General features: G+C 34.7%; 1 protein-coding gene across 1 annotated transcript in view; it reads right to left on the bottom strand.

The window, feature by feature from the left end:
* Positions 1-331: 331 nt before the first annotated feature.
* LOC111710015 (uncharacterized) overlaps positions 332-27924 on the bottom strand; it is a 62267-nt gene continuing 34674 nt past the window's right edge. Inside the window, exons 5-7 of the mRNA XM_023484016.1 lie at positions 13836-13876; positions 6998-7100; positions 332-4687 (exon numbers count right to left, since the gene is read on the bottom strand). Coding sequence (XP_023339784.1) covers positions 1093-4687; positions 6998-7100; positions 13836-13876 — 3739 coding nt within the window. The 3' untranslated portion in view covers positions 332-1092. The remainder of the gene's footprint in view (positions 4688-6997; positions 7101-13835; positions 13877-27924) is intronic.

The following is a 27924-nucleotide window of genomic DNA, read 5'->3' on the forward strand; positions in this document are numbered from 1 at the left end:
TTCTGATTTAGGCTGATGATAAATAACATAACATTTATACAAAGAGAACTAGTAAGGCCTTAAAAAGGACTTTAAGTGTAAGCGTATTAAAAAGTGACCCTCCATGCAATGATGGTAATGCCCGATTCACAACAGTACCCTTGAAAGCTTTGTCTGATGAATTATATGGATTAGAAATCAATGTTTATGATTTTGAAAAATTCATTGTTTTCAATACCGTGGGTTCTTTACAAAACTGACTTGCGCATTTCTGCTGCAGGAAAACATACATGAATTGTCAGATTTAAACACTTTTAAGCCTAGAAAAACGACAATATCCTCCACATTATAGATCAAATAAAAATTTCAAGGGTACAGTTCTGAATCGGACATTGCCATCTTTGCATGGAGTGCCGCTTAAAATTACGCTCATAGTCCCTTAAAAAGGACTTGGACTAATTTAAAACAGCTTCTAATACTGTTTATTGTCTAGACTCTGGGTTCTAAGTGACTTAACCCACGGAATGTGAAACTGCAGCGGACTTAGATTATTATTACTCAGATCATTAAACCTCTAATGTGGATAATTATGACAAAACTTAATTAATCTTGGATAATTAAGATTTTAATCAAGTTTCATAACAGTTTTTAATACATGACTCTGGGTGTTTTTCCAGGGGTCAGGATGAAATTTATTCTCTCTTTTCTCCGGGTAGGGTTTAAAGTAAGGACGGAGTTGGATCTCAAATAAAATATAAGTTCTTATATCCTGTTGACTTTAACTATCTGAATCTGAAGGTTAACCATGTACTCTGAGAATTCACAACTTTTTCCTAGTTCAAGATGAGCATTGAGCATGCTTTAAGGCTCATGAATGCACACAGGGTTGGGTTGTATTTGTGCACAAAGTGTGTGTTAAGACCATTAGATGAATGAGCGTACTATGTTCTAATGCGTACTTGTTTGTACAATAAAAGTGTCTGAAAGCCTCTTGATTCGGGTTGAGCGTGTGATGGTGTCAACTCACTTCAACTTTGCAAAAACAGGGTTTGGCACAAAATTATCTCTTTCTTGTATAGAACACGACTATCTGCAAGAATTGAACCTGGCAACCTAAAAGTTTGCACTTTGTGTACTGAATGCACTTATTGAGGAGGCAGCATCTTTTGAATCCTTTTGGAAGCCCAAGGAGGTGAATCTACCCAAGGCTCGAATGGCATGTGCGGCTTTCTGCCAGCGGCGGCGCATAAGGAAACTTTTAAGCTTATCAGTGTTAATCTCCTTATAGTTTCTTTTGTCTTTGCTGCCCTGGCTTAACCAGGGATGCTTCAAGCACTCCAAAGCTTTCATTCGCTTCCGTTGATCTTTCACAAGGAGCTTCAGGATAAAGTCTTTAGCGTCCTCGCTGATGTTATCGAAAGCTTCATCCTCAAAGTCATAGCACATTCCAGTGATGTTGGCAAATGTTTCTACGTCTGAGTCTCCCATGAAGGGAGAAAGACCTGAGAGAAGGACATAACATACTACTCCGACAGACCACATGTCACTTGAAGCTGACACAGGTTCATAGGATATCACCTCCGGGGAAACAAACTCAGGAGTTCCAAATAGAATTCTTACATCTTCACCAGGTTTCAATTTTCTTGTCAGACCAAAGTCAATAATCTTAATTTGATGTGACTTTTTGGACTTGCAAAGAATATTTTCTGGTTTAAGATCCAAATGAACAATATGTTGTTGGTGCATGTATCCAATAGCTGTGGAGATCTGCCTCATAAAGAGAACACAATCTCTTTCTGTCAAAGTAAAGTCATCTGCAACTACTTTTTCAAAGAGCTCTCCTCCGCCAATAAACTCCATTATCATGATAACTTCCCGGGGGTTTTCATATGCAGCTGCAAGCTGAAGAAGTCTGCTGTGGTCCAAACCATTCATTATAGAAATTTCTTCTTTGCATTTGTCCCTCTCCTCCTGTTTCCTGCATCTCACAAACTTGGCAGCAAACAATTCACGAGTAGTGTTATCTCTAACTTTGAACACAACTCCAAACCTACCTCGTCCAAGCTCTTCATATATTTCAAACTTTTCTTTAAAAATGTTTCCATCCTCCAAACTTACTTGATGGTGATCAAACTGGGAATCAAATTCATCTCCATCACTATCGTCCTCATCCTCATCCTCAGTAAGTTCTTCATCATCTATTTTTAAGAAACTCACAGGCTCAGAAACCTTGCCAGGTGAAGATGGTCCATGGATATTCTGAGCTTTAACTCTGAATATGTATTCTCTGTCAATGTCTAGGTTACGAACAATGTATGAAGTAGAGTGACATTTTGAAGTTAAAGTTGTCCAATCTGTAGGTTCAGGGTGTCCAGCTTCTGATGAAATAACCCATGATGACATTTCTACAATATATCCGGTCAACATTGAGCCACCGTCAAATGTGGCACCATACCAGGCCAGGGTTAATCTTAGTGCATCCTTGTCTATAGTAGTGATGTAAGGTCGTCCTCCTGGAGGCTCAGGGGGACCTTCGACACACAGACTAGCGGAAGCAGAATCATTTCCTATCTCGTTTTCTATCTGTATCTCATACTTCCCAGAGTCATCTGCACGTAGGTCTCGAATCACAAGGGTTGATTCCCCCGGATATGTTCTGATCTTTATCCTTTCAGTGTGATTCATCCTTCTTCCCCCCTTGTACCATGCAACTCTGGGTTCAGGATTTCCGAAATAATGTGCCCTTAGATACACAGTTTCCTGCAGACCTGCAGTATAATCTTCAGGACCTTTCATTATTGTTGCTGGGGTAACTGTCTTTATATTTTGTCCAAAATGAAGGGTAGCCATATCCCTGCTTACTTGGTCCATTCCTTCATCAATACTCTCACACCGCCTCACAGGTTTATCAGCCTTGGGTCTGTCCATGCAAACAATTCCGTCAGACTCAGACCGTTTGTTGACTAAATGAGAAAGAAGTTTATTTCTCAGACCAGGCTCTTCGTTGGTGCCTACAAATGCATCAAGGACATGGTGCCGAGCTGAAACTGCTTCCTCAGAATCACTTGAATCAGATAGACAAGGGGATCTGTAGGCTGGAGACTCTGGTAGTTCATGATCCAAACTAGGAACAAGTCTGTCTACCCTCCTGTCAGATATGTCCAAATCATCTAAAGATCTGTCACAAGTGTCCATACTGTCTGGATCTCTTCTACACGATTCTATCTCGTTAGAAGGTACATCATCAATATTCAAATCAGGAATAGGCTGAGTCAAACTGGGCTCTGTGTCAAGTTCAGGGGTACTGTGTATCAACACAGGACCTAGAGGGGGTAGGGCTTCCTTTTCTTTATTAATGGTCTCTCCTGGGCAGCTAACCAGGTCAGTAAATGAATCATCAGTGTGAATTATGGTTGTATTCTGAATAGAGTTTATTGACTCGTTTTGACAGTTAAGATCTAGATCTTTTTCACAAGGTTCAGGACTAGGAACTAAATCAGCAGAACCAGAAAATAAAGGCCCCCTGTTGTGGGTATCTTTAGAATTCATTTGCAATGAATCATTCTTTGAATGCAGGGAATGCAAAACACTTTCACTTGGCCTATCTTTATTGATCCAAGGCTCTGAATTATCACTATCAGTACACATTGAATGAACTTCCTGTGTTCTTGCTTTCGGTTTGCGCTTCTGTGCATCCTCTTGCAGGAAAACATTTTGACTTATTTTAACTTTTGGCAAGGGCTCCGTCAGTTTTCTTGCTCCATCAACTGTCCTTGTTCCATGTTCATTATTTTCAAGTTTCTTTTCAAACTTCTTGCGAGCCAGGCTGACAGATGAGTCAGACTTTTCAATAGGTTTGTGCAACATTGGTCTCTTCTCTAATGAACTATTCTTAATTGTAATGTTTTTCTGTTTTTGTATGACCGGACCAGGGGGCTCAGAGGTATTTTTGTGTGGTTCAGCATCCATGTTGGCAACCTCTATAAGAGTTGGAGTACCACCAGTATTCTTTCCTGGTTTTGTGATACTTGTCTTTTTACTAGTTGATCCTCCTCTCTCCTTGTCAACTGTTGACGTCTTTTTCTGAGATTCTTGACTTACACGAGGTGTCTTCTCATCTGTCGTCTTCTTTGTTAAACTTGGGTTTTTGTTAACAGACACCGACTTTTTATGCATTGTTGGACCTGGTGAGGAATTTGTCGAAGCCTGAATACCAGATTTATGGTTCTCAATAGGTTTGAAATTCCTGGCTTCCTTCTTTATGTCTACCTCCTTTACCGAAGATGAAGGCTTCTTTTGTATGGATGTACAATTCTTTGACGGGACTTTTTGTGCCTGACTCTGGATTGACCCGACTGACAGATCACATGTGCTGGGTTTAGAGTTTGGAGCTGATGTGCTCATTTTTGCACGATCCCCCGAAATAATAGGCCTGGGATTGTTGGGATTACCCCCGCTATTCTTAGTTCCCGCCCCGCCCGACTTTTTCTTCAACTCATTCCCAGTCCCCATAATTTTCTTAGTGTTCTGAGTTTGTTCTGTGTGGGGGTGTTCTGACGCAGATACTTCTTCCTTGTTGATTCCTGCCGTAGATTTGAATGATGAATCTTGCTTAATATTGATATCCTGAGGGCCGCCATTAGCCGAATCTGGCACCTCATTAGATGATGGATACCCAGGGCTACAACAACCAGACAGGGAGGAGGACCTAAACATAGAACATACAGTGTGTACACTCGGGCATTTTTATAATAATTTTTGGTTGGCATGGATGGGGGGGTGGAGGGGGGGGGGGTTGAAGAATATACAATATACATAATGCCTACTAAACTAACACTGGTTTGGCAGTTACACAATGCAAGGCTAAGCCAAGGATGGAAGCCCAAGCATAAAATATTTTGAATTAAACATCTCCAAGTTTATTTTATGCAAATTAGAAGTATTAAAAATGGAATGCATCAGAGAGTTAAAATCATATTTAGAAAACTACACGGACAAATAACGTAAAGAATATGATTTTAGTTATGGACAGAAGTTGGAATGTGTTAGTTGATCTAAAGGGGATCTCGTCATGAACAAAGGAATTGAGTTCTTACCACAAACACTGATTTTCTAGTCCCAATATCTTTGCAACAAGATGTTGTAGACCTTTGATATTTTATGATTAACATAATAATTTAAATAAAACATAAAATAAGTTTTGCCAAAACATGCTTTTTTGAGATCTTTTTTTCCATTTGTGAACATCACTCTCATTCATTATATTTTACTTACTGAAGGGCCCGTGGAAAAAAATTTAAAAAATCGAAATCCATGAGTGTCCACAAAAAAATTCAGCCCAATCGGTCCAGTCGTTTGGTCGGCTATACGCAATATATATATATATACGAATGTCTTGTTTTATTATATTTTATTTATTTCCTTAGTCTTTTTAAACAAATTTTATATTGGGTAACCAGGATCTAGATTTAAGTATCCACCTTTTTCCATTCATTCTGGTTTTGCGGCCACTTCTAAAAAAGGATTGAACAAATTCGATACCAATTCTAATTTATCTACATAAATACATTGAGTTTACTTGACAAAAAGAGACGATATATATCGAGGTGAAAGAACATAAGTTGTATTTGGATTGGGTTTGGCATATAATTGAGACTTTTTATTCTTCTCATTCTGTATTTGGAGTCCTATTGGAGACATTCAACTCCACGATATATATATACATAAATAACAAGCCAAACATATAAATTAGGCAGGGTCTTTCAGAGTTCTTAGGACAACTATGGAAGTAAATATATCAAAGAAATTGATCACCTCAAACTATAAGTTTCTAATCCTTATATCTTTGAAACCTGATGTAGTCAGACTTTCGATTTCAAACTACAAAGACAAAGCTGAAATATTAAAGGTGTTCACCAGCAGGTTTTAAAGATAGAAAGGTTTTTTTTTCGCAGCAAGGAGTAATCTGTAATCTCGTTAAATTTATTCAAAACCTTCAAGTAATCCCTGAGATATGTTGGTTTCATTCCAATCACCAATATTTTTTCAACATTAACTTTTTAAATTAGGTAGAAAATACCCTTTTTTAACCATCTATAGCAAACATTACAGTACAATTACAGACAGATGTAAGGACAACCGGAATAGTATATATATATATTTTTTTAGTTTTTGTTTGTTTGTTAAGATGTGTCACCATAACTCCTGAACCGATTTGCCTCAAATTTATACAATTTATATTCAAGTGGGTCAACTTATTCAAGGAATCATAATTTAAGACCAAGCGCGGGTAAACGGCGTGAGTAACTATGAGTACCCTGGGCAACGTTGGGTTCTCAAGCTAGTATATAAATAAAACAAAATCTTCTTTTTCCAACATCACCCAACCAGCCCATTTACCCAGAATTATTTAAATCTCAAACGTAGATGGGTTGGGTTCATTTACAGTAAACCTTTGTTTTTAACCTAGCTACGGTTTAGATATTACGGCCCCGGTATTCTAGTATTCTAGTATTCTAGTATTCTAGTATTCTAGTATTCTAATATTCTAGTATTCTAGTATTCTAGTATTCTAGTCAAGACAACTCATTCACAATTACTGGTATTTAATATTTGGGGAGTTCATTCATAACATTTAACGACACAATCCAGGAGTGTAAACTTTTTTTTTTTAAATTGGTTAGTAAGGTGTTCATAAAAAATGGTCGGCGTTAATGCCAATACAATGAAAACGACTTTTTATTCAAGTTTTTTCAAGATTCAAGATTTTTTCTAATTCAAAGTTTACAAGTAAACAAAGAGAAGCTGTTATTTGATTGCTTTGCTTTGTTTCCATGCATTATGTTAAAAAATAAAATTAAAATCGAAAGTCGTCTTCATTGTACGATGACGACTGTATGCAAATTTTCGAATTAAGGCCTAAGGGGTATTGGTGAAGGCGGTAGGAATGTGGTGAGGAGGTAGCTGGAAGGGTAGGAGGGGTTCAAAATGGGGGTGTTGGGTGTTGGGGAGGTATTACCTGGATGATATGGGAGTAGGAGAGTTGGGTCCAGTATCTGTTAAATCTGCTTCGGGAGTTATTGGTCGGGGAGTAGATGATCGAGATCTAGCATCAGACCGTCCTAATAATAATAATAATAATAATAAAAAACTAAAAGTAGGTTTGGATGCCGGGTAGGTTCCCCAGCCCTACTAAAAGTAGGAATGTATGCCGGGTGGGTTCCCCAGCCCTACTAAAAGTAGGTATGTATGCCGGATGGGTTCCCCAGCCCTACTAAAAGTAGGTATGTATGCCAGGTAGGTTCCCCGACCCTACTAATGGTAGGTTTGGATGCCGGGTAGGTTCCCCAGCCCTACTTAAAGTAGGTATGTATGCCGGGTGGGTTCCCCAACCCTACTAAAAGTAGGTATGTATGCCGGGTGGGTTCCCCAGCCCTACTAAAAGTAGGTATGTATGCCGGGTGGGTTGGCCTCCTATTTGTAAGGTACTAAATGGTCCTTTTTACCCAGGGTTTTGTTCCTTCCATATCCTTACTAGTACTGCGGGCCAAATCTTTTTCATTTTCTTTATGATAATTATTTACATATTTTACTAATATAACATTCCTCCTTTCCCCCCCCCCCCCTCTTTCCCTTCTCCTTTCTCTTTACCCCCTTTTTTCTTCACCTTGTAATACAAATTTAATTTTTTACAACCTTCACTCTACTCTTTTTCCTAACGTTATTCTAGGGTAGTTTTAAAAATATATTGATTTAATAATTTGATTTAAATTTTTTAGAGCATCGTGCAAACTTCACGGTTTGTTGCGAATAAAATATTCTAACTGTCAATTATCAAAAATATAATTTTCCAAATGAAGTGAAAATTCTCCCCGACATCAAATTTGCTTAATTCTAAATCTTTGCAACCTGACGGTAAAACATTTAATAACTATTTACTAACAAACTTAAATATTAAAGGTTTACAAAAATCCCATTGCAAAGATTCAGAGATTTTAGAAAACTAAAACTGGCATAAACGAGTGTTCAGGCCCTTTTAAGCAAGGTCGAGGGTTTTAACCCTATCTCTGCTGTGGTGCTTGAAAACCAGGATATGCTGGGGGGCTAAATCCCATGTTTGATGTCCAAATATGACAAATGATACATCATTGGAAAGCTCTTGTGCTCTACTTTTAGAAATTTGCAAAAATTGATTTTTTATCGCAAAATCCAGTTATATAGTAAAAATGTTTGCAAAAAAATTTGTCCAAAAAATGAAAAACTATACATTTTTGAAAAGCCCTTAACCATGCCATTTTAAATATGCAAACATTTCTGCAAAATTTTGAATAACCTGATTTTTAATCAAGAAAAACTAAAAATGTGCAAATTTCCTTTGACAGGTTGTTTGCAAAAAATTTGCAATTTTTTTCTCGCAAAACTTGTGCAATTCGTTTTCTTATGTCAAAGGCTTTCCAAAAGGCTAAATTTTATCAAAATCTGAGAAGTGGAAGTGGGTCAAAACATAGATTTATTTTGTTACAGGAAAAAACAGTCATTCAGGCAGTGTGCCTGAAGACTCAGGCAGTTAGTATTAAAGCCCGGTTTTAGGCCTAAAGGGAGGGCTTTGGGTATGTAGGAAAAGTCAGAAAATTTCAACAGCCTCAGACCAATGCTTTTTGAGTTATGTAAAAAAAACTACAGGGGGGGGTCAAATAGGCCCCCCCCCCCCCCCCAGCAGGAATAGGGTTAATCAAATGTGCGCTTCAACCTCTGATTATAATGAAATGATAATGAAAAAGATATCCATGGATAAGTTTTTAAACAGGCAATTGGAATGAGGGATGAAGGGGGGGGGAAATTTAGAGAAAATAATTTATGAAGCAATTGTTGGACCAGCCTGATATAATAGTTAACATATATCAAATTAGTTGACAAAAATTCAAGTCATGGTGGACAATCTGGACATTCGAGATTCTTTCAACAATATTTTATATTATCTGATAAAAGATTTTTTACTGGTTTTCATCATGTATACTGTTAAAAAAACAGCTGTGTACATTAGGGGGACGCTGAACAAATGAAAGGGGGGTTTTAAAGGGCTCTCAACCTAATTTCAACCGAACCTCAATTCATAGCGATACGTTCTTATAATTCACAACGGTGCCTTTTGGTTTTACTTTATAGGATTTACCCATTAGGAAGATATCTTCGTTTTTTGTCTTGCAAAGATTTTTTAAAAGTTTTGTCATTGTCTCTTCTGCATATATAGACAAGTTTTTTTACAAAATAAACCATAAATTATATTGAAAACACAATTTATATTGAAAAACCCGAATAAATTAAACATTTCAAATCGTCAAAGGTTTAAAGGGCACGGGCAGCCGTAGTATATTTGAATTTCCGAGCCGGGTCAACCTTTCCGGTCCCAGTTTGTACTGTACCTAGCTCTATGGACAGGACTAGCCGGTGCAACAAGGTTGACGCGGTCAGACTTTATGCTTCATATAGGTTGAATTTACTTTTATTAAAGGGGCAGAGGTGCGTGAGGGTACCTTTCTATGAACCATACATGTCAACTCTTAAAATGAAGAGTCAACTAAAATTATGTTGATTGTCTCTTTAAACAAGGATAAAATGTTAACAAATAGTAGATTAAAGGGACTGTACGCGTAATTTCAAGGACCTTCTATTTAAAGAGGACTATCCCTGATTCAGAACGCTAAACACTTTGTTTGCAAGCTTATATATCTTTAAGAAATATCATTGCCTTTTTTCATTGAGGGTCACTTGAAATTACGCTTACAGTCCCTTTAACATGTATTGCTTTAATTCTGTTCCAATCTGTCCTAATTAGGCTCAGGATTGAGCCTTGATTACACGCTCAGAATAAAATGAAATGTCATGAAGCATGTGAAAATACATACTGATACATTCAGTTCTAATTCTTAGATGCTCATGATGCATTCAGTTCTAATTTATAGAGGCTGTGATACATTCAGTTCTAATTTATAGAGGCTGTGATACATTCAAATCTAATTTATAGATGCTGTGATACATTCAGTTTAATTTATAGAGGCTGTGATACATTCAGTTCTAATTTATAGATGCTGTGATACATTCAGTTCTAAGTTATAGAGGCTGTGATACATTCAGTTCTAATTTATAGATGCTGTGATACATTCAGTTCTAATTTATAGAGGCTGCGATACATTCAGTTCTAATTTATAGATGCTGCGATACATTCAGTTCTAATTTATAGATGCTGTGATACATTCAGTTCTAATTTATAGATGCTGAGATACATTCAGTTCTAATTTATAGATGCTTTGATACATAGAAATCCAATATATAGATACTGTGATACATTCAGTTCTAATTTATAGATATTGTGATGCATTCAGTTCTAATTTCATAGATGCTGTGATACATAATGTTCTAATTTATAGATGCTTTGATACATAGAGCTCCAATTTATAGATGCAATGATACAATAAATTCTAATTTATAGATGCTGTGGTACATTCAGCTACAAGATATAGATTGTATGATACATTGAGCTCCAATATTTAGATGCTGTAAAACATTGAGTTCCAATATATAGATGCTGTGATACATTGAGCTCCAATATATAGATGCTGTGATACATTGAGCTCCAATATTTAGATGCTGTAAAACATTGAGTTCCAATATATAGATGCTTTGATACATTGAGCTCCAATATATAGATACTGTGATACATTGAGCTCCAAAATAGATACTGCGATACACTGAGCTCCAATGTACAGATTATATGATATTTGAGCTCCAATATATAGATGCTGTGATACATTTAGCTCCAATTTATAGATGCTGTGATAGATTCAGATCCAATATATAGATGCTGTGATAGATTCAGCTCCAATATATAGATGCTGTGATACATTGAGTTCCAATATATAGATGCTGTGATACATTGAGCTCCAATATATAGATGCTGTGATACAGTGAGTTCCAATATATAGATGCTGTGATACATTGAGCTCCAATATATAGATGAGCTATGATACAGTGAGTTCCATTATATAGATGCTGTGATACAGTGAGTTCCAATATATAGATGGTGTGATATATTGAGCTCCAATATAGATGCTGTGATACACTGAGCTCCAATATATAGATGCTGTGATACATTCAGCTCCAATGAATAGATGCTGTGATACATTAATTTACAATATATAGATGCTGTGATACATTCAGCTCCAATAAATAGATGCTGTGATACATTAATTTACAATATATAGATGCTTTGATACATTGATATTAATATACAGTCAATAATTGAATAATTACCCATGAAGTAGTAGACCTAGGTTCTATACATATTTTTATCGTTTTATTAAATACTATATATTATATAAGTAAATATATATATAAATCAACCCATAATATATTATAAATCACAACCGGCCTTGCCCTCTATCTTTCTATGACAAATAATGGAAAGAGAGGGGTTGTCTTTTTATTCAAAAAAGCATTCCAAGATTAAAGGAGTTGAGCTTTTGCCACAAACTCTGATTTTCTAATCTCTATATCTTTGTAACCCAATGTCGTAGACCTTAGATATTTCAAACTATTAATACTTATAGATAAAATAATCTAAGTTTGAAATATCAAAGGTTTGCACCATCAGGTTGCAAAGATATTGGGATAAGAAGATTTGAGTTTGTGGCAAAAACTCAATTCCTTTGTTTGATTACAACAATAAACGCCGATGGGATTAAGGACAATTTGTCAATTAATTCAAATCCACTGCTAAGAAAATTCATTTTTAAGACTTGGTCGACGTTAAAGTGTCGCAACGCCTGTATGGCCTCTGACTTTTTTGTAACCCGAGACATTTGATACAGCGACATGAACAAGCGACACAGCGTAAACAGTTCACTCAATAAGTGATATATAAGTAACTATTAAAACTATTTGCTTTGTAAGAACATCAAATACACTTAGTTATTTCGTCAATGCGTCTAATCCTATGCCTCAGTTCTCTGGTTATCACTGTAGTAAAACTGTGAAATAATTGTGATTTTCTCTATTCCTTTTTGGTATGAAAAGTGTTACAAAGCACATAGATTTGGCCTGCTTATAAAAAGTCTCATCAATTTTTAAGACAGGGTCGACTTTGAAGCGTCGCAATGGCTTTGATTTTACCGCTCTAACTCACATACTTTCTGTAGTCCTTTACATGTACATTTTAGCACTATAACGCACTTGTTATTAACTCACTATTATGCCGAGTCCATTAGCGCCTGATCCAATCAGAGTTCAGCTATGTGTTTGGGGTCTATTCTGAACCAATAGAAATTGCATGGCGGTAACATCTATCTTTCTATCTAGCTCATTATTCAATTAGAGATAAATCCTTATATCGGCGCTATAACAATAAATGGAAATATTTACTTCTACTGAAACTATAGCTTAAGGTTTTAAAAAGTAATTGGAAAAATTTTCATTGATTTTTGCTTGAGAGTGTAAGACCTTTAAATCACAGTGAAAAAATGGTTAAATCTGTTTAAATGTTAAAATAGAAATATATTAATTACAAATAAAAAGATACATTGAAGACGACATTAATTCTACTGTTTTCAAATTATCCCTGTAAAGTAGAGGTTATAAATGCATTATAGTTATTGCTTGATGTTGAACAAAATGAAAATAAAACTGTTACGATGTTGGATCAGGGTGTAAACTCGTAAATCAATCCTTGTAAACCAATTTTATGATTTCACGCCATAATTTCAGCTGATATGCAAAAACAACCTGATTTATGAGAGAGTTTAAAAATAAGATTTATATGTACAGACAAGTATATATAATGTACGTATTTAAAGGTGTACAGTACTTGTATGTCGGAACGTTGGTACAATACAATTAGGACTAGGATTTCCAGTTTCGCGTTTTTGCACGAAATTTCGCATTATTTTCGTATCAATACGAAACCAGGTTTGCACAAAATTGCGCGTTCATTCGAAATAAATGTTTTATTTTTGCACGTCTTCCGTATGAATACAAAAATAAGTTGTTTCATGACATATTGCACAAATCTTGTGAATTAGCTTTCGTAAAAAACTTACTTTAATAAATTTTTTTATGATAAATATGTTTTGAAAAAACGCTGGAAAGGTTCCACTGGATGTGCGTCTCATCTATGTATTAAAGGGAGTGTTCGCGAAAAATGAAATGGGGTATAGGCTTGCGGCGAAAAATAAGCGCTTTTGATCGCTACTAATCTTACTTCTATCTGTTTCGTCAATAAGGAGAAAATTGTTAAAAACGACTCATGCTGAAGAATGTAGCTTCCATACAAACTCAGAAAGTTGCAACATTCAACTCGGATCGTAAAATAATCAATTTAATTCCAAATCAAATCATTCAGATATTACAACCAATCATCATCGATAATTTTTCGACGCATTCGTATAAAGTTGATAATTCATTTATTACACTAAATCTTACCCTAATTTCATGAGATGGCAACTTTACCCGTAAAAGTTTTGTCTGGTCAAGTTTAAAAATGATTAAAAAACTGATTATATTTTCGATTGGGATTGGGGGAAAACATAGAAATTATTAGAACTGAACACCTTCAAACGTTTGTAGAAAAACGGTAATATCTTCCACATTATATTGATCATGCAGATAAAGATGGCAAGGGTACCGTTGTGAATCGTGTAATGCCCTCGGAGGGTCACTTAAAATTATGCTGACAATCCCTTTAAGCATTGATTGGAATTGATTTCCATTTTAACCTATACTAATGGTTATATACTTTCCGTGTTTTGGTTGAGTATTACACTAAAATGTATCTAATATTTTATTTTTATCTTTTTTATAATTACCTGCTCTTGATTTCGCATCAGTTGTTGCTTCCAACTCAAACCTGAAATAGAAATTAATTTGAAAAATTATAAAAATAACAAAATAAAAAATAAAACACATTTTTTGAAGTTCTCTATTTATAGCATATATATTTTGTACCACAGCAAACGTTTATAAACAGAACCTCCAGGTTAAAATATTTGAAATTTTCGAAACAATTTGTCTTTGAATGAACACAATAAATTAAGATTATGGTAGTTGAGCTAACCATACCTAGTCAAACCACTTCTTCCTTTTTATTAAATCCGACCTCTGGCCCTTTAAAAATATTACGTGTAGGTTTTTAGATTTTTAGGTGTGAAGGTGTGCGTGTTAGAAGGGTTTAGGTTATCTCTTAATTAAGGTAGGATTAGGGTTCTGATTTATCTAAACCTGTCCTAGGATAATGATGATGCAGTTATAACAGCTGTACATTATATGTATACAGAAGGGTGGGTTACAGTACACTGATAGCTGTACATTATATGTAAAGCAGGGCAGTTCACAATGCGCAGCTCGCTGTACATCAAAATAGAGTACAGCAAGAGAAAGGTTATAACTGCTAGATGTAAATTATATATTAAGCAGGGTGGTTTCATTTACAAAAAAAGCTACATGTACATTGAAAAATACAATTTTAGACTTTAAAATGTTTTCTCAGTATAATTATGCAAAGCATTTAATATTCATACATATTTACACCCTAGCATGCTTAAAACATACATTACATACCCTTTCAAGTATTCCTCAGTTAATTTATGTATATTATTCCATCATGTTTAGTCTGGGTTAAGTATGTGTGTGCATGGTATGGTTTAAGTTTAATCTAAATTTAATCTTGAAAAGAATTCTCTGATAAATGACTTGGGTAGCTTATGTATAAAGCAAGATTAAGATGCAGTGTTGTATCCTTTTATCCGTTCACATCCCTTCCCTTCCCATCCCTTCCCATCCCTTCCCATCCACTTCCCATCCACAGATTTGGTGTAGCAAGGTTAAAGATCTATCTGAAGAAGAATTTATGAGACATATAGACAGTAGACACCCTCTCTTATGATTAATATAAATATATATCACCCGACCTTGTGCAATCAGCTCTCTGCCAAGTGTGAAATTAAAACCCGACCCACGCTTTCATTAAACAATTATTAAAAAATTGCTTTAATTGATTCACAAATATGCACTTAATAGTCAATACAAAGGGCTAAGATGAATTTATTATGAATTCTCTAAAAATGTTGACAATTAACGGCTCTCATATGACTTAAAGTCGTTGAGAATTTCTTCAGGAAAACATGAATAGCTATAAATTCCAAGAGAGTTTAACAAAGTTTTATAGCCTTTTTATATGTCTTTTATAGAAAACCACAATTAAATATTAACAAATTTTCATCTGGTAAAACAAGAATAACTTGCTCAAACAGTTTTACTCAGACAAAACTTTAAAGAGTAGTGTTGTAAATTGAGCGTGCAACTTTTAAAATGAAGGGTCAATTAAAATGACGCGGACAGTCCCTTGAATTGTTTATCTAGTTATAAGTTTGAATGATGTAAATACTGTTGACTAAAAACCAGATTAGTTGAGGGAGGGGTCGAGACTAGTTTAGCTCTTGCGACAGTTTTTGTGAATTCTATTTTGAAACCACCCTGGTCGAATTTTGCAGTAAGTCACGTGGTTTAAAATTCCTGAGTAAAGGAGGTTTTGAACTTTTAAAATCATTTATTCAATTTTGATGGACTTTATCACACCGTTGTAGGGTGATTAAGTGACTTTATCGCCCTACAACTGAGTGAAAAAGTAATTTTTTCACTCTAATATTGTAATTTCAAATTTCATACTTAATTTGTATCATTGAAGGGTGATAAAGTTACTTAATTATCCTACAACAGGGTGATTAAGTAACTTTATCGACCTGCTTTTAAATAATTTGAGCAAAACTGAATAAAACTATTTATGTTATTGAAATGGGTATCATGCGTGCGAAACAGATTTTGCTGTGATTTTTAACTTTTCTAGTTTGTTTTCGATCAAAATGAAAGTAATTTGATCGAAAACAAACTAGAAAAAAATAAAAATCCCGGCAAAAACCTTTTCGCACTTAATAATACCCATTAAATGACATAAATAGATATTTCATAAAGGGTATGTGCATGAAAATAATATTGAGACAAGATTTATCTTTGAAATTCGATTTTTTTTAGAAAGATATTCATGTTTTTCCAGAAATGTTTAATGCATTGTCATAAACCAACCAAATAAAATTAACTTTAGTGCTGTAAAAACAAGTCCCAAAGTACCCCCCCCCCCCCCCCCCTTCAACGCAATAAAAGAAGATAAGAACCTAAATTACTGCATTGCCTTTATGATGGTGTTGGGTTTTCCGTAAACTTTTTACCCCCAACTGTATTCTCATTTAGAGAAGCATTTATCGCTCTAGAAAGAATAAAAAACATTTCTCAGATTTTTTCAATAAAAACGTTAAAGCTAGTTTAGATAAGATTAAAGGGTAAATACACCAAAGTTAGTGCTTAAAGGAACAGTAATCATAATTTCAAAAAGAGTGCCATGCCCGATTCACAACTCACGACGGTGCCCTAAAAAGATTTGTCTGATCAATGACGAATAAAATATCAATATTTTTTTTATTTTCTCTACAAAAGTGACTTGCGAGTCGGGCGTTTTCCTGCAGAAACAATGAAGGAAATAATCAGAATTAAACACTTTGAAACTAGAAAAACGATGATATCATCACATTATTGATAAAATAAAGTATCGTTGTATCGTTGTAAATCGGGTCCGCCATTTATTATGAAACCAAGATTAATTAGTGATTAATGAATTTTAGAAGATGCAAACTTGGGATATAGTTTTTCTGATCTGGGATTAAAACCGGAATTAAATTATGTTTAAAACTGTCAGTGAAACTTAGATTATTCCTAGGAATACAAGACTTGATTAAATGAATATTTAAAGCTGAGATTAAGTAGGATTAAATTATGTTAAAAGCTGGGATTAACCTTGGGATTAAATCATGTTAAAAGCTGGGATTAACCTTGGGATTAAATCATGTTAAAAGCTGGGATTAACCTTGGAATTAAATTATGTTAAAAGCTGGGATTAGCAATGGGATTAAAATATGCTAAAAGCTGGGATTAACCCTGGGATTAAATTATGAAATAATGCTACAGGCCAGATGATTAGCCCTGGGATTAAATTATATTAAAAGCTTGGATTAACCCTGGGATTAAATTATGCTAAAATCTGGGATTAACTCTGGGATTAAATTATGAAATTATGCGACAAACCAGATGATTAGCCCTGGGATTAAATTATATTAAAAGCTTGGATTAACCCTGGGATTGAAATATGCTAAAAGCTGAGATTATTCCTAGGATTAAATTATGTTAAAATCTGGGATCAAATTATGTTAAAATCTGGGATCAAATTATGTTAAAATCTGGGCTTAAATCATGCTCAAAGCTGATTGATCCTGGGATTAAAATATGCTAAAAGCTGGGATTAACCCCAGGATTAAATTATGTTAAGAGTAAAACTATTCATTTCTAATTAATTATAATTACAATGCAGAAGAAGAATGCAAAAGTTCATTTTATTAACAAGGGGAGAGCAGTTAAATTCATCTAATCATCTACAAACATATTTAACTGCAGCATGCCGTATATGCATTAACGGCATGCTGCATACACTTTATATTCAGGGTGTCCAAAGAACGTGACCTTTCTTATTCCGTATCTGGTGTTTCGTAAACTCAATAATAAGAGTTGTCCAGTTAAAACAAGTTTCAACGGAAGGTCTTAGTCTTGGGATTTTTAAAATGAGGACTGCTTTTTTATACCGTCACATATTGACAGAGCAATTAGTACATTTGTCTAGCTTTACATATATCTGAAAACTCAAACTTGTCTAATTTTACAAGCTGTCCGTTTATTTTTCTGCATGCAGGGAAGGCACACATATTAATTTGTATTTGGAAGCATTCTACATAAACTTTAGCAGCATGCAGCATGCTGTTTAGAACTGTTTCCGTGCATACACTACAATGTATATCTAAGAATGTAATAATCCTCATTACCCCCCCCTCCCCCCTCCACCTTCCTAGGGGGCAGATGGACCTAATTGGATTAGAATATTACGCCAATTTGTTACTTGCTACGTACGCAATTACATAGCCTCAGTAATGGCAGATTGATTTTGATAAAGATCAGAGAATAATTCCAATTTTGACCCAGGCACTGAGTAGCTAGTGGCTTGGGGTTGGTTTCTGGATAGTCAGCCTGTATCAAGCTAAGCAGTAGGATTCTAATTAATATCCAGGGGGGGGGGTTGGAATGCAATATAATAGATTGGGACATAGATGTTAGGGGGATGGTTTGGATGGGACATAGGTAGTATGAGGATGGATATGCTGGGACACCATGAATGAGGATGGCTGGGTTGGGACACAGTTTGATAGACGATGGGTAGATTTGGACACATATTATGGACAATTGCTAGGTTGGGAATTTGAGACATGTTTATTTTGGGACGCTGATTAGACAGATAGATAGCTAATTGTGGCTCTCATGAAAGACAGTTTGATAGTTTGGGACACATGTGACATAGAGATATTTTGATTGGGACACAAAAAGAGAAAAAGGAGTGAGTTTAGTATAACTAAAAAATTGAAGGGATATCAGAGAGCATCCATGTGAGATAGATAGAGAGGTAATTAATAACTATGAGATATACCAGTAATTGGTTATTTCAAGGGCACGCCATACCATATTTTATCCCGATGAAGAGGAGAAGGGGAGGGGAGGGGGGCGGGGGATATTTTTAATCTTGCTAAATTCGAAATATGTTCTGAGAAAGAGACACTTTACGAGTTGTCAGTGAAATATTGGCAACATTTTGTCATGTTTAATGTTTTTTAAAATTATATAATGATATTCTAACCATGTAGGCACCATAAATACAGCTTAAGACTGGGGGGGGGGAATAAACCCCAACCCCCTCCCCACTATTCTAAAGATTATGTTTCTTCTTAAATTACAGTAATATCAGTTTATTACATGACACTGTACTGTGTAAAGATGGTGATTATGGGAGATGAAACATGGAAGACGGTAGAGACGGTAGAGAGAGAGGGGAGAAGGTTTAGAGATTGAGGAGAGACGGTAGAGGTAGAGGGGAGAAGGTTTAGAGGTAGAGGAGAGACGGTAGAGAGAGAGGGGAGAAGGTTTAGAGGTAGAGGAGAGAAGGTTGAGAGGTAGAGGAGAGAAGGTTGAGAGGTAGAGGAGAGACGGTAGAGAGAGAGGGGAGAAGGTTTAGAGGGAAAGGAGAGACATTAGAGAGAGAGGGGAGAAGGTTTAGAGGTAGAGGGAAGAAGGTTGAGAGGTAGAGGAGAGAAGGTTGAGAGGTAGAGGAGAGAAGGTTGAGAGGTAGAGGAGAGACGGTAGAGAGAGAGGGGAGAAGATTTAGAGGGAACGGAGAGACGGTAGAGAGAGAGGGGAGAAGGTTTAGAGGTAGAGGGAAGAAGGTTCAGAGGTAGAGGGAAGAAGGTTGAGAGGTAGAGGAGAGAAGGTTGAGAGGTAGAGGAGAGAAGGTTGAGAGGTAGAGGGGAGAAGGTTGAGAGGTAGAGAAGATAAGGATAAAGATATCACAAAGGAATAGTAAAAAAGTAAGTTGAAGAACGGAATAAGAAAAATGACAGTAAAATTACCAAATGACCTTACGAAATATAACTTGCATAAATACGCCTAAACTTTAAACTGTACGATATGAATTTAAAAATACAAAAAGAACGGAAAAAAGAAACGAAGAAATATTTTTGAAAATCTGCGAACTAATATCTAGAAAGATCTGCGAACTAATATCTAGAAAAATCAGCGAACTGTCATCTTATGTCTAACTCACAACCTAGCCCCCGTCAAGATTCATTGATATATATTTATGAAAACCTGTATCCTTGCCAAATCTACAATTTTAGATAAACGATTGATTCTGAAAGTGTCCGTGTGCGTGTTTGTTTGTGATTGATAATGTGCCATTGAAGGATTTTAGGTGAACAAGGAAGATCACCTCAATAAACAAATCTTTTTTAAAATGTCAAATGTTAAAGCCTTCTTTTATTTAGTAAATCATTCATAATACAATTAAAACCTCAATTAAATCTTTTGAGTCTTAACGACAAAGAAACAAATCTAAATATCAGTTAAGGATCAAACGCAAACCGAAATATATATAAATTGTGGAATTAACATAAACTTTTTTTTTACTATATACAGGTTGTATCATCATAAGCACAAAATTTTAGATTTTTAGGAAATAAATTGTTTTAAAAATGCTTTTACATCCTACAAAAGCAAAAACAAATTACGGGCGGGAGAGGGGGAGGTGGGGGGAGGTTCGCTTCCTATTTTCACTACAAGTTTACGCTCTCGTACCATTATTTCAAATCTATGGAACCCTATTAAATTTTTTTATAAGTTAAAAATTTAAGTTTGAAATCATGCGGTATGCCTTGTTGTTTCTCCTTTGATCTAAGCACCTATGACCCATGGCCATGGGGTTATTTAACTAAAAAATTACTGCAGAGTGCAAAGTGTCCAATTAAGTATATTAAAACCCATTATTTTCCTCTAAAGAGAGTGATTTGTAAATTCCCTTTAAACTCTCTCAAACTGAGATTTTACAATTTACCAATCAATCTCTTCAAAGAGATTTTGAAAATAATTAAAGATTACATTTAAAGACGCACATCATAATCTGGTAAAACTATTATAAACATTGATCTAATGTTATCCTTTTTATATTTGTAGGTAGAGACTCGTCTAAAATACGCTGACAGTCCCTTTAAAGAAAGTACAACGTGTCGTGCAATAACCAGGACGAAAGAAAGGCTTGGAAGGGTTCAAATCTAGATGAATGAGTTTGATAAATAAATCAAGATATGAGAGTTAGATAACTCTTGATTATATCGATACTCTCTCTACCTCAACCCAACCTGTTAGCCTTAAAATACCAGCGATCCGACACGACTACTAATATACATTAATTCGGTGCAGGGACCATTATAAAAAACTTGAACTTAATCTCAATGATATATTTGTAAAAAAATTACCGGACATTTGTACTAAACACGTTTTCATTAACTTAAAGGGAAGCTGTAGGCGTAATTTCAAGTGTAGAGAAATAACAATTGTAAATAATCAGATTTAACTTTATCATTTTAAGGGTCTGTTGTTCATCGCGTTTTCAGGCTCTTTAACAACAGATAGTTATTATCGTAACTATATTAAGTTTGTGTTGTGAAAAGTACCTTTCTCTAAGTATGGTGGTAGTCCAAATTTATTTAACCATAATCATTTCAAAATTGGTGGGTAGTGCACAGGGTAGTGCTTGTAATAATCTAATAAACTAAAATGGCGTAAAAATCAAGCAAAATCATAAAATAACGGAGATAAGGGCAAACAAAATTAGAGATGTACAACATACTTAAAATCGTGAAGTGTACAACAAAATCAAAATGGCGAATTGTACACCATAATCAAAATTAAAGAGTGTTCATAATAATCAATATGGTGAAGTGTACAGCATAATCAAAATTAAGGAGTGTTCATAATAATCAATATGGTGAAGTGTACAGCATAATCAAAATGGTGGAAAGGAAAGCATAATCGAAATGGCAAGTGTAAAGCAAAATCAAAATGGCGGAGTGTACAGCATAATCAAAATGGCGGAGTGTACAGCATAATCAAAATGGCGGAGTTGCAGCATAATAAAAGTTGTGGAGTATACAACATAATAATAAGGGTTGAATTGACCCCATGAAAAAATGGCCGATTATACAACAAATTAAAAACAATTAAAAAACACGTTTACATCGTAATTTAATTAATCTAATAATCTTTTTTTATCATAATATTGGAAATTTCTTTAACCTTGTGATAAACTTTACAAATCAATAAACACCTTATTTTGGGACAGCCTTTATATACTAAACCATGGTCTATTAGTGTCAAAACTAGTCGTTTACTGAACTATAATTTATAAGAGATTGAGAACCTAGATTTTCTGTTTGCTCTTTTTGTTGAAACCCAGATAACAATTTGGAAAAACTAATGGATAATTTCGCCAGAACGACAAGAAGGAAAAAGAAAAAAGCACCTCTGTTTAAAGTGCTGTGATAGCCAATGAAGATGTTTTAATTCGTTTTTTCCTATTATTATTATTTCAACTGAACGACACAAATTTAAATTTTTTAATTTTGATGGCGTATTTTAAACTTGGATTACTTGATCTAATACATAGTTTGAAAAACCTAAGGTCTACGACATTAGGTGGCAAAGATATAGAGATAAGAAAGTTACCATCCCTCCCTCGTATGAAATTAGAATCGTAGATCTACACCAGACTGTTGGGGCGGCAACCTCACAAAGAGAGAAATATTAAAATAATATTTATGTTCGATGCTTTATGCATCCTCCTCATATCCAACCTATTCAAACATTCTTACCTAAAAATGCATTGAGAGGACCTGGGGAGACAGTTCTTGGTCCCAAAATGGACCTGGACAATATTTTGAGCGTAACGTTTTAATGCCATAAAAAGTGACATGTATAGAAGGGAGAATAGGGCTCAGCGGGACTGTGTGACCGACACACACTTATTCACACACACTTCAAATAAACACATAATTTGAATATTCACAAACACACAATTTGGATATAAAATAATTTAAACTTATATATTTTCAAACACCTAGTTTAGATATTTGTAGACACATAATTTGGATATCTAAGACAATCAATGTAGATATTTAAAACACACAGTTTAAATATTCTCAAACACACTTAATAAATTAGCAAACATATACAAGTACTTTACAAACACAAAATTCAGATATGCAAAAACAAATAATTTAGAAATTCACAAATAAATGATTTGATACTCACAAATATATAATTTAGATATTTACAAACACATAATAATTCTACATATATATTTTAGATATTTATACACTATATGAATATTTTTTTTTAAAAAGTGTGTTCTTTTCAGCCTACTAAATATCGTTCAAATGTGCTCCAAAGTGCTCCTAGTAGATACAATACCCAGATTTTGTTTTTTTGTGGGGGGGTCGTCGATAAAATTTCTTTTTAACCTTCAAAGGCGGACCTACAATTCGAAATTGTGCTCGGGCTCCTTCTCAAAGATTTAAAAAAAATCAAATTATAATTTTATTTTTACGTTTTATACGACAGAATAGAATAGATTGCACATTTTCAATAAGAGAATAGAGGATTTTTAAAACTAAAAGACGAAAAAAATTTCAAACTTGTTTGAAATCTTTTGAGAAGGGACTGACTACATTTCAAGTACATTTTGAAGGTTAACCCTATCTCCGCTGGGGTACTTGAAAACCAGGATACGCTGGGGGGGGGGTCAATTTGACCCCCCCCTCTAAATCCCATGTTTTATGTCCAAATATGACAAATGATACATCATTAGAAAGCTCTTGTGCTCTACTTTTAGAATCTGCAAAAAAATTTGCAAATTTGCGAAAATTGAATTTTTTATCGCAAAATCCAGTTTTATAGTAAAAATGTTTGCAAAAAAAAATTTGTCCAAAAAATGACAAATTATACATTTTTAAAAAGCCCTTGACCATGCCATTTCAAATATGCAAAAAATTTTGCAAAATTTTAAATAACCTGATTTTTAATCAAGAAAAACTAAAAATGTGCAAATTTCCTTTGACAGGTTTTTTGCAAAAAATTTGCAATTTTTTTTTCGCAAAACTTGTGCAATCCGTTTCCTTATGTCATAGGCTTTCCAAAAAGCTAAATTTTATCAAAATCTGACAAGTGAAAGTGGGCCAAAACAAAGATTTAGTTTGCTACAGGCAAAAGCAGTCATTCAGGCAGTGTGCCTGAGGACTCAGGCAGTTAGTATTAAAGCACGGTTTTAGGCCTAAAGGGAGGGCTTTGGGTATGTAAGAAAAGTCAGAAAATTTCAACAGCCTCAGACCAATACTTTTTGAGTTATGTAAAAAAAACTACAGGGGGGGGTCAAATTGACCCCCCCCCCCAGCGGGAATAGGGTTAAATATGAATTTTAGAGTTAAATGTTTCAACGACGACCCCCCTATTTATGGACATTGTACCTGCTGGTCACACACTGCAAGTAGAATAAAATGACGTTTCGTGTGCGAAAACGCAATTAATATCTTTGGAATGGAACCGTGCACATTTTCGAATATTATGCCTAATTTTGAAGATGAAAACGGAATTTTGGAGAAAAATGTTTTATCCACGACCCCCCAGTAGTGGCCATTGTCCCTGCTAGTAGCACTTTCTAACACAAAACAATAATGTTTAGAAGGCTAAAAAGTCTACACACACCTTGTACACTAAAAGTCGGATTTCTAACATTTTGTTTAACATTAAATAATAATATTAAACAGTAATGATCGTTACCGTTCGCCGATTTATTAACAATAACCTAACTGTTAACGACCATTTAACCTTTGGCAACCATTTGATGTTCAATAGTCGTCAATAATCAATTGATAAGAATAGTAACTCTACGTTCTCATCAGTGGATAGCGATTAAAAAATCGATAACGACGATCATCGATTAATCTAAATACAACATTGCAGGGACTTCAGGTCAACATTTTTTGCAAACCGTTTAAATTTTGCGAATACCTGATTTCTGCATTCCTCGCATTTTATGCCTTTTTTCGCAAATTCAAATTAGAATCTGATTACTTGCTTTTGTCGGTGACCGGCCGCCTTTATCCGTACAGGGATGTCGACGCAGTTTACCGTAAAATAAGAAAATAAGAATGACAATTTATGTAAATTAAAACTGTTTGAACCCAGGGAGAAAGAAAGGTTCGTTTAAAGAGTTGGCTAGGGGGGAAAAATCGAAAGAATACTAATTATAAGTTTCAACTGCGGGTTGCACTGTTTTTCTTTGCACACGCTTTTTAGAAAAAACATGTGGCTTTATCCTATACATGATGAAACGAGTGCTGTTAAAATCATTAATTGAATTTATAGGTTACTTAACATTCCTATTAAATCATGGGTTATTCAAAGCAGAACCCCTCATAAAGTCATTCCCCGCCCCCCCCCCTTCATGGCCGAGAGGTCTAGTCAATGAATGAATGTGTATGTGTGGCTTGTATAAAGATGAAGGCAGTGTCTACATGCATAGTGCATATATCCAACTAATCTCCACTCATCACTCATTCTACACTCTTAATTACGCAAATTAGACAAAAAACACGTGAACATTGCTGATTACAGCCGGCCATTTTGATTATGCTCAATAGTCGGACATTTTGAAATGCTTAATTTAGTCCGTAATTTTGATAATGTTGCATTGTCCGCCATACTAGTTTTGGTATACATCCACCATTTTGAATTTTAACAGATATCTTCCAAAATATGTTCACTGCAATATGCTATTCTGTTTTTGCAATATCTATAATGGTTAGAAATCATCAGTTTAGTTTTTCAGTGATATGAGCTGAAAACTTTAGAATGGACGTCATCCACTTAATGGCTTAAACCACTCTTTTTCTTAATATCCAGTTTAAATATTGCTTGTTCTCCACATGAATTTAAACTCCAGAGAAGCTAATCCATCGGATATCTGGATATTTCATTCTAAAGTTTTCAGCTCTGGATCGACAGTTTTATGATGTTTTTCTTCACCATATCTTGTTTAGAACATTAAATTCAACCATGTCATGTTTATTATTTGTTTAGATTTTAGACTACTGCTTGCGCTATTTTATATGCTTGGTGCAGTTGGTATCAGATAAAAACATTGATTGTGATAATTACACGATTAACAAGGTTTACATTAATTCAATTACAAGATAGAAGTTTACATTATTTTAATTATTAGACAAAAATAGCGGTAATTCACTTTAGGTTTAGAATACTACAGGTTTACCAGACCAGGTTTAGAATACAACAGGTTTACCAGACCAGGTTTAGAATATAACAGGTTTACCAGACCAGGTTTAGAGTACAACAGGTTTACCAGACCAGGTTTAGAATATAACAGATTTACCAGACCAGGTTTAGAAACCTAGTTTTATCAGACCAGGTTTAGAATACAAAAGGTTTACTAGACCAGGTTTGGAATTCAACAGGTTTACCAGACCAGGTTTAGAATACAAAAGGTTTACCAGAGCAGGTTTAGAATACTATAGGTTTATACCAGACCAGGTATAGGATACCATAGGTTCACAAGACACAGGTTTAGAATACAATAGGTAAACCAGACCAGTTTTAGAATATAACAGGTTTACCAGACCAGGTTTAAAATACAACAGGTTTACCAGACCAGGTTTAAAACCAAGGTTTATCAAACCAGGTTTAGAATACTATAGGTATACCAGACCAGGTTTAGAAACCTAGGTTTATACCAGACAACAGTGTAGATTTATCTGATAAAGTAACATACCTAAAATAAAAAATAGATTTTAATGATAATTCTGATATCTAAGTTTAAAAACTGGAATAGACCTGTTTTAAAAATTCTTTAGAATCTTATCATCAAATGTTTAGAAAAGTATACGGAACTAAATATTGATTGCGTGCGCTTTATGTGCGTATGCGTGTGCACATTATATTTACTATCGAGGAATGTGCGCCACAATAATCGTCTATTTATTCGCAAAACAAATGGGCAAGATCCTATCCTATCTAGACCTATATATTTTACATGCCTATGGTGTTTTTAAAACCCATCTATTTAACAAATTATCCAAACAGAGCTGTACGTTAGATCTACATACGATGTATTTAGATACTAGATATAGTTCTCAAGAGTGTGTTGTATACATTGTTTGAATTATGGATTTAAAAACCATCATCTCAGGGTTAGAAAAAGACATTCTTCATCTTGGGTTGTTTGTACCTATTTAAAGAATTCGAGTGTGAATTAAAGTGAGTCATGAGTCATGATTAATCCTAAATGGATGTATTATTACTTGACAATACAGCTTTTAGCCATTGTTGATTCTACGAATGGAAAGAAAAGATATATTTGGTTTGGTTTCGGCCGCCATGTTTTCTCAAATAATACAGCTGATTGCTATGTAAGTGTTTATCAATCCGTCTCATCTCATTGGCAAAGATTTCTCTGGTCGAGAAGACAGGGGTGGGTAGATAAGCTAAATTATAGTACAGTTGATGTCTATGATAGTAGACTCACATTAGGCCTAGTTATTTATGCCTTTGCTTGAAATCTAAACTATGTATTGGCATATTTAAAGTCATACCAAGTCCAATTAACTACCCACTGAGAAACCCTTCCCCCCTTTCAGTCTAACCCCCATTTCTTTCATTTAAAGATTCGTATATTTTCATATTCAACCAAACTTTCGCAGATTTTTATATCCAACTAACCTTTTGTAGATTTTCGTATTATTATTCGCACACTTTTAAGTCGTTAAAAAAATTGTTACTAACATAAGTGAAGCTAGCACCCTGTTTTATTTACATATACATAACCTTATGCATAGATATTAGAAGCTTATCATATCCTGGCAGTAGACCGGGTTTCAGGGCTTTAACCCTATCCCCGCTGGGGTACTTGAAAACCAGGATACGCTGGGGGGGGGTCAATTTGACCCCCCCCCTCTAAATCCCATGTTTGATGTCCAAATATGACAAATGATACATCATTAGAAAGCTCTTGTGCTCTACTTTTAGAATCTGCAAAAAAATTTGCAAATTTGCGAAAATTGAATTTTTTATCGCAAAATCCAGTTTTATAGTAAAAATGTTTGCAAAAAAAAATTTGTCCAAAAAATGACAAATTATACATTTTTGAAAAGCCCTTGACCATGCCATTTCAAATATGCAAAAAGTTTTGAAAAATTTTAAATAACCTGATTTTTAATCAAGAAAAACTAAAAATGTGCAAATTTCCTTTGACAGGTTGTTTGCAAAAAATTTGCAATTTTTTTTTCGCAAAACTTGTGCAATCCGTTTCCTTATGTCATAGGCTTTCCAAAAAGCTAAATTTTATCAAAATCT

The sequence above is a fragment of the Eurytemora carolleeae genome, unplaced genomic scaffold, assembly GCF_000591075.1.
Source record: "Eurytemora carolleeae unplaced genomic scaffold, Eaff_2.0 scaffold1022, whole genome shotgun sequence".
Taxonomy (NCBI): domain Eukaryota; kingdom Metazoa; phylum Arthropoda; class Copepoda; order Calanoida; family Temoridae; genus Eurytemora; species Eurytemora carolleeae.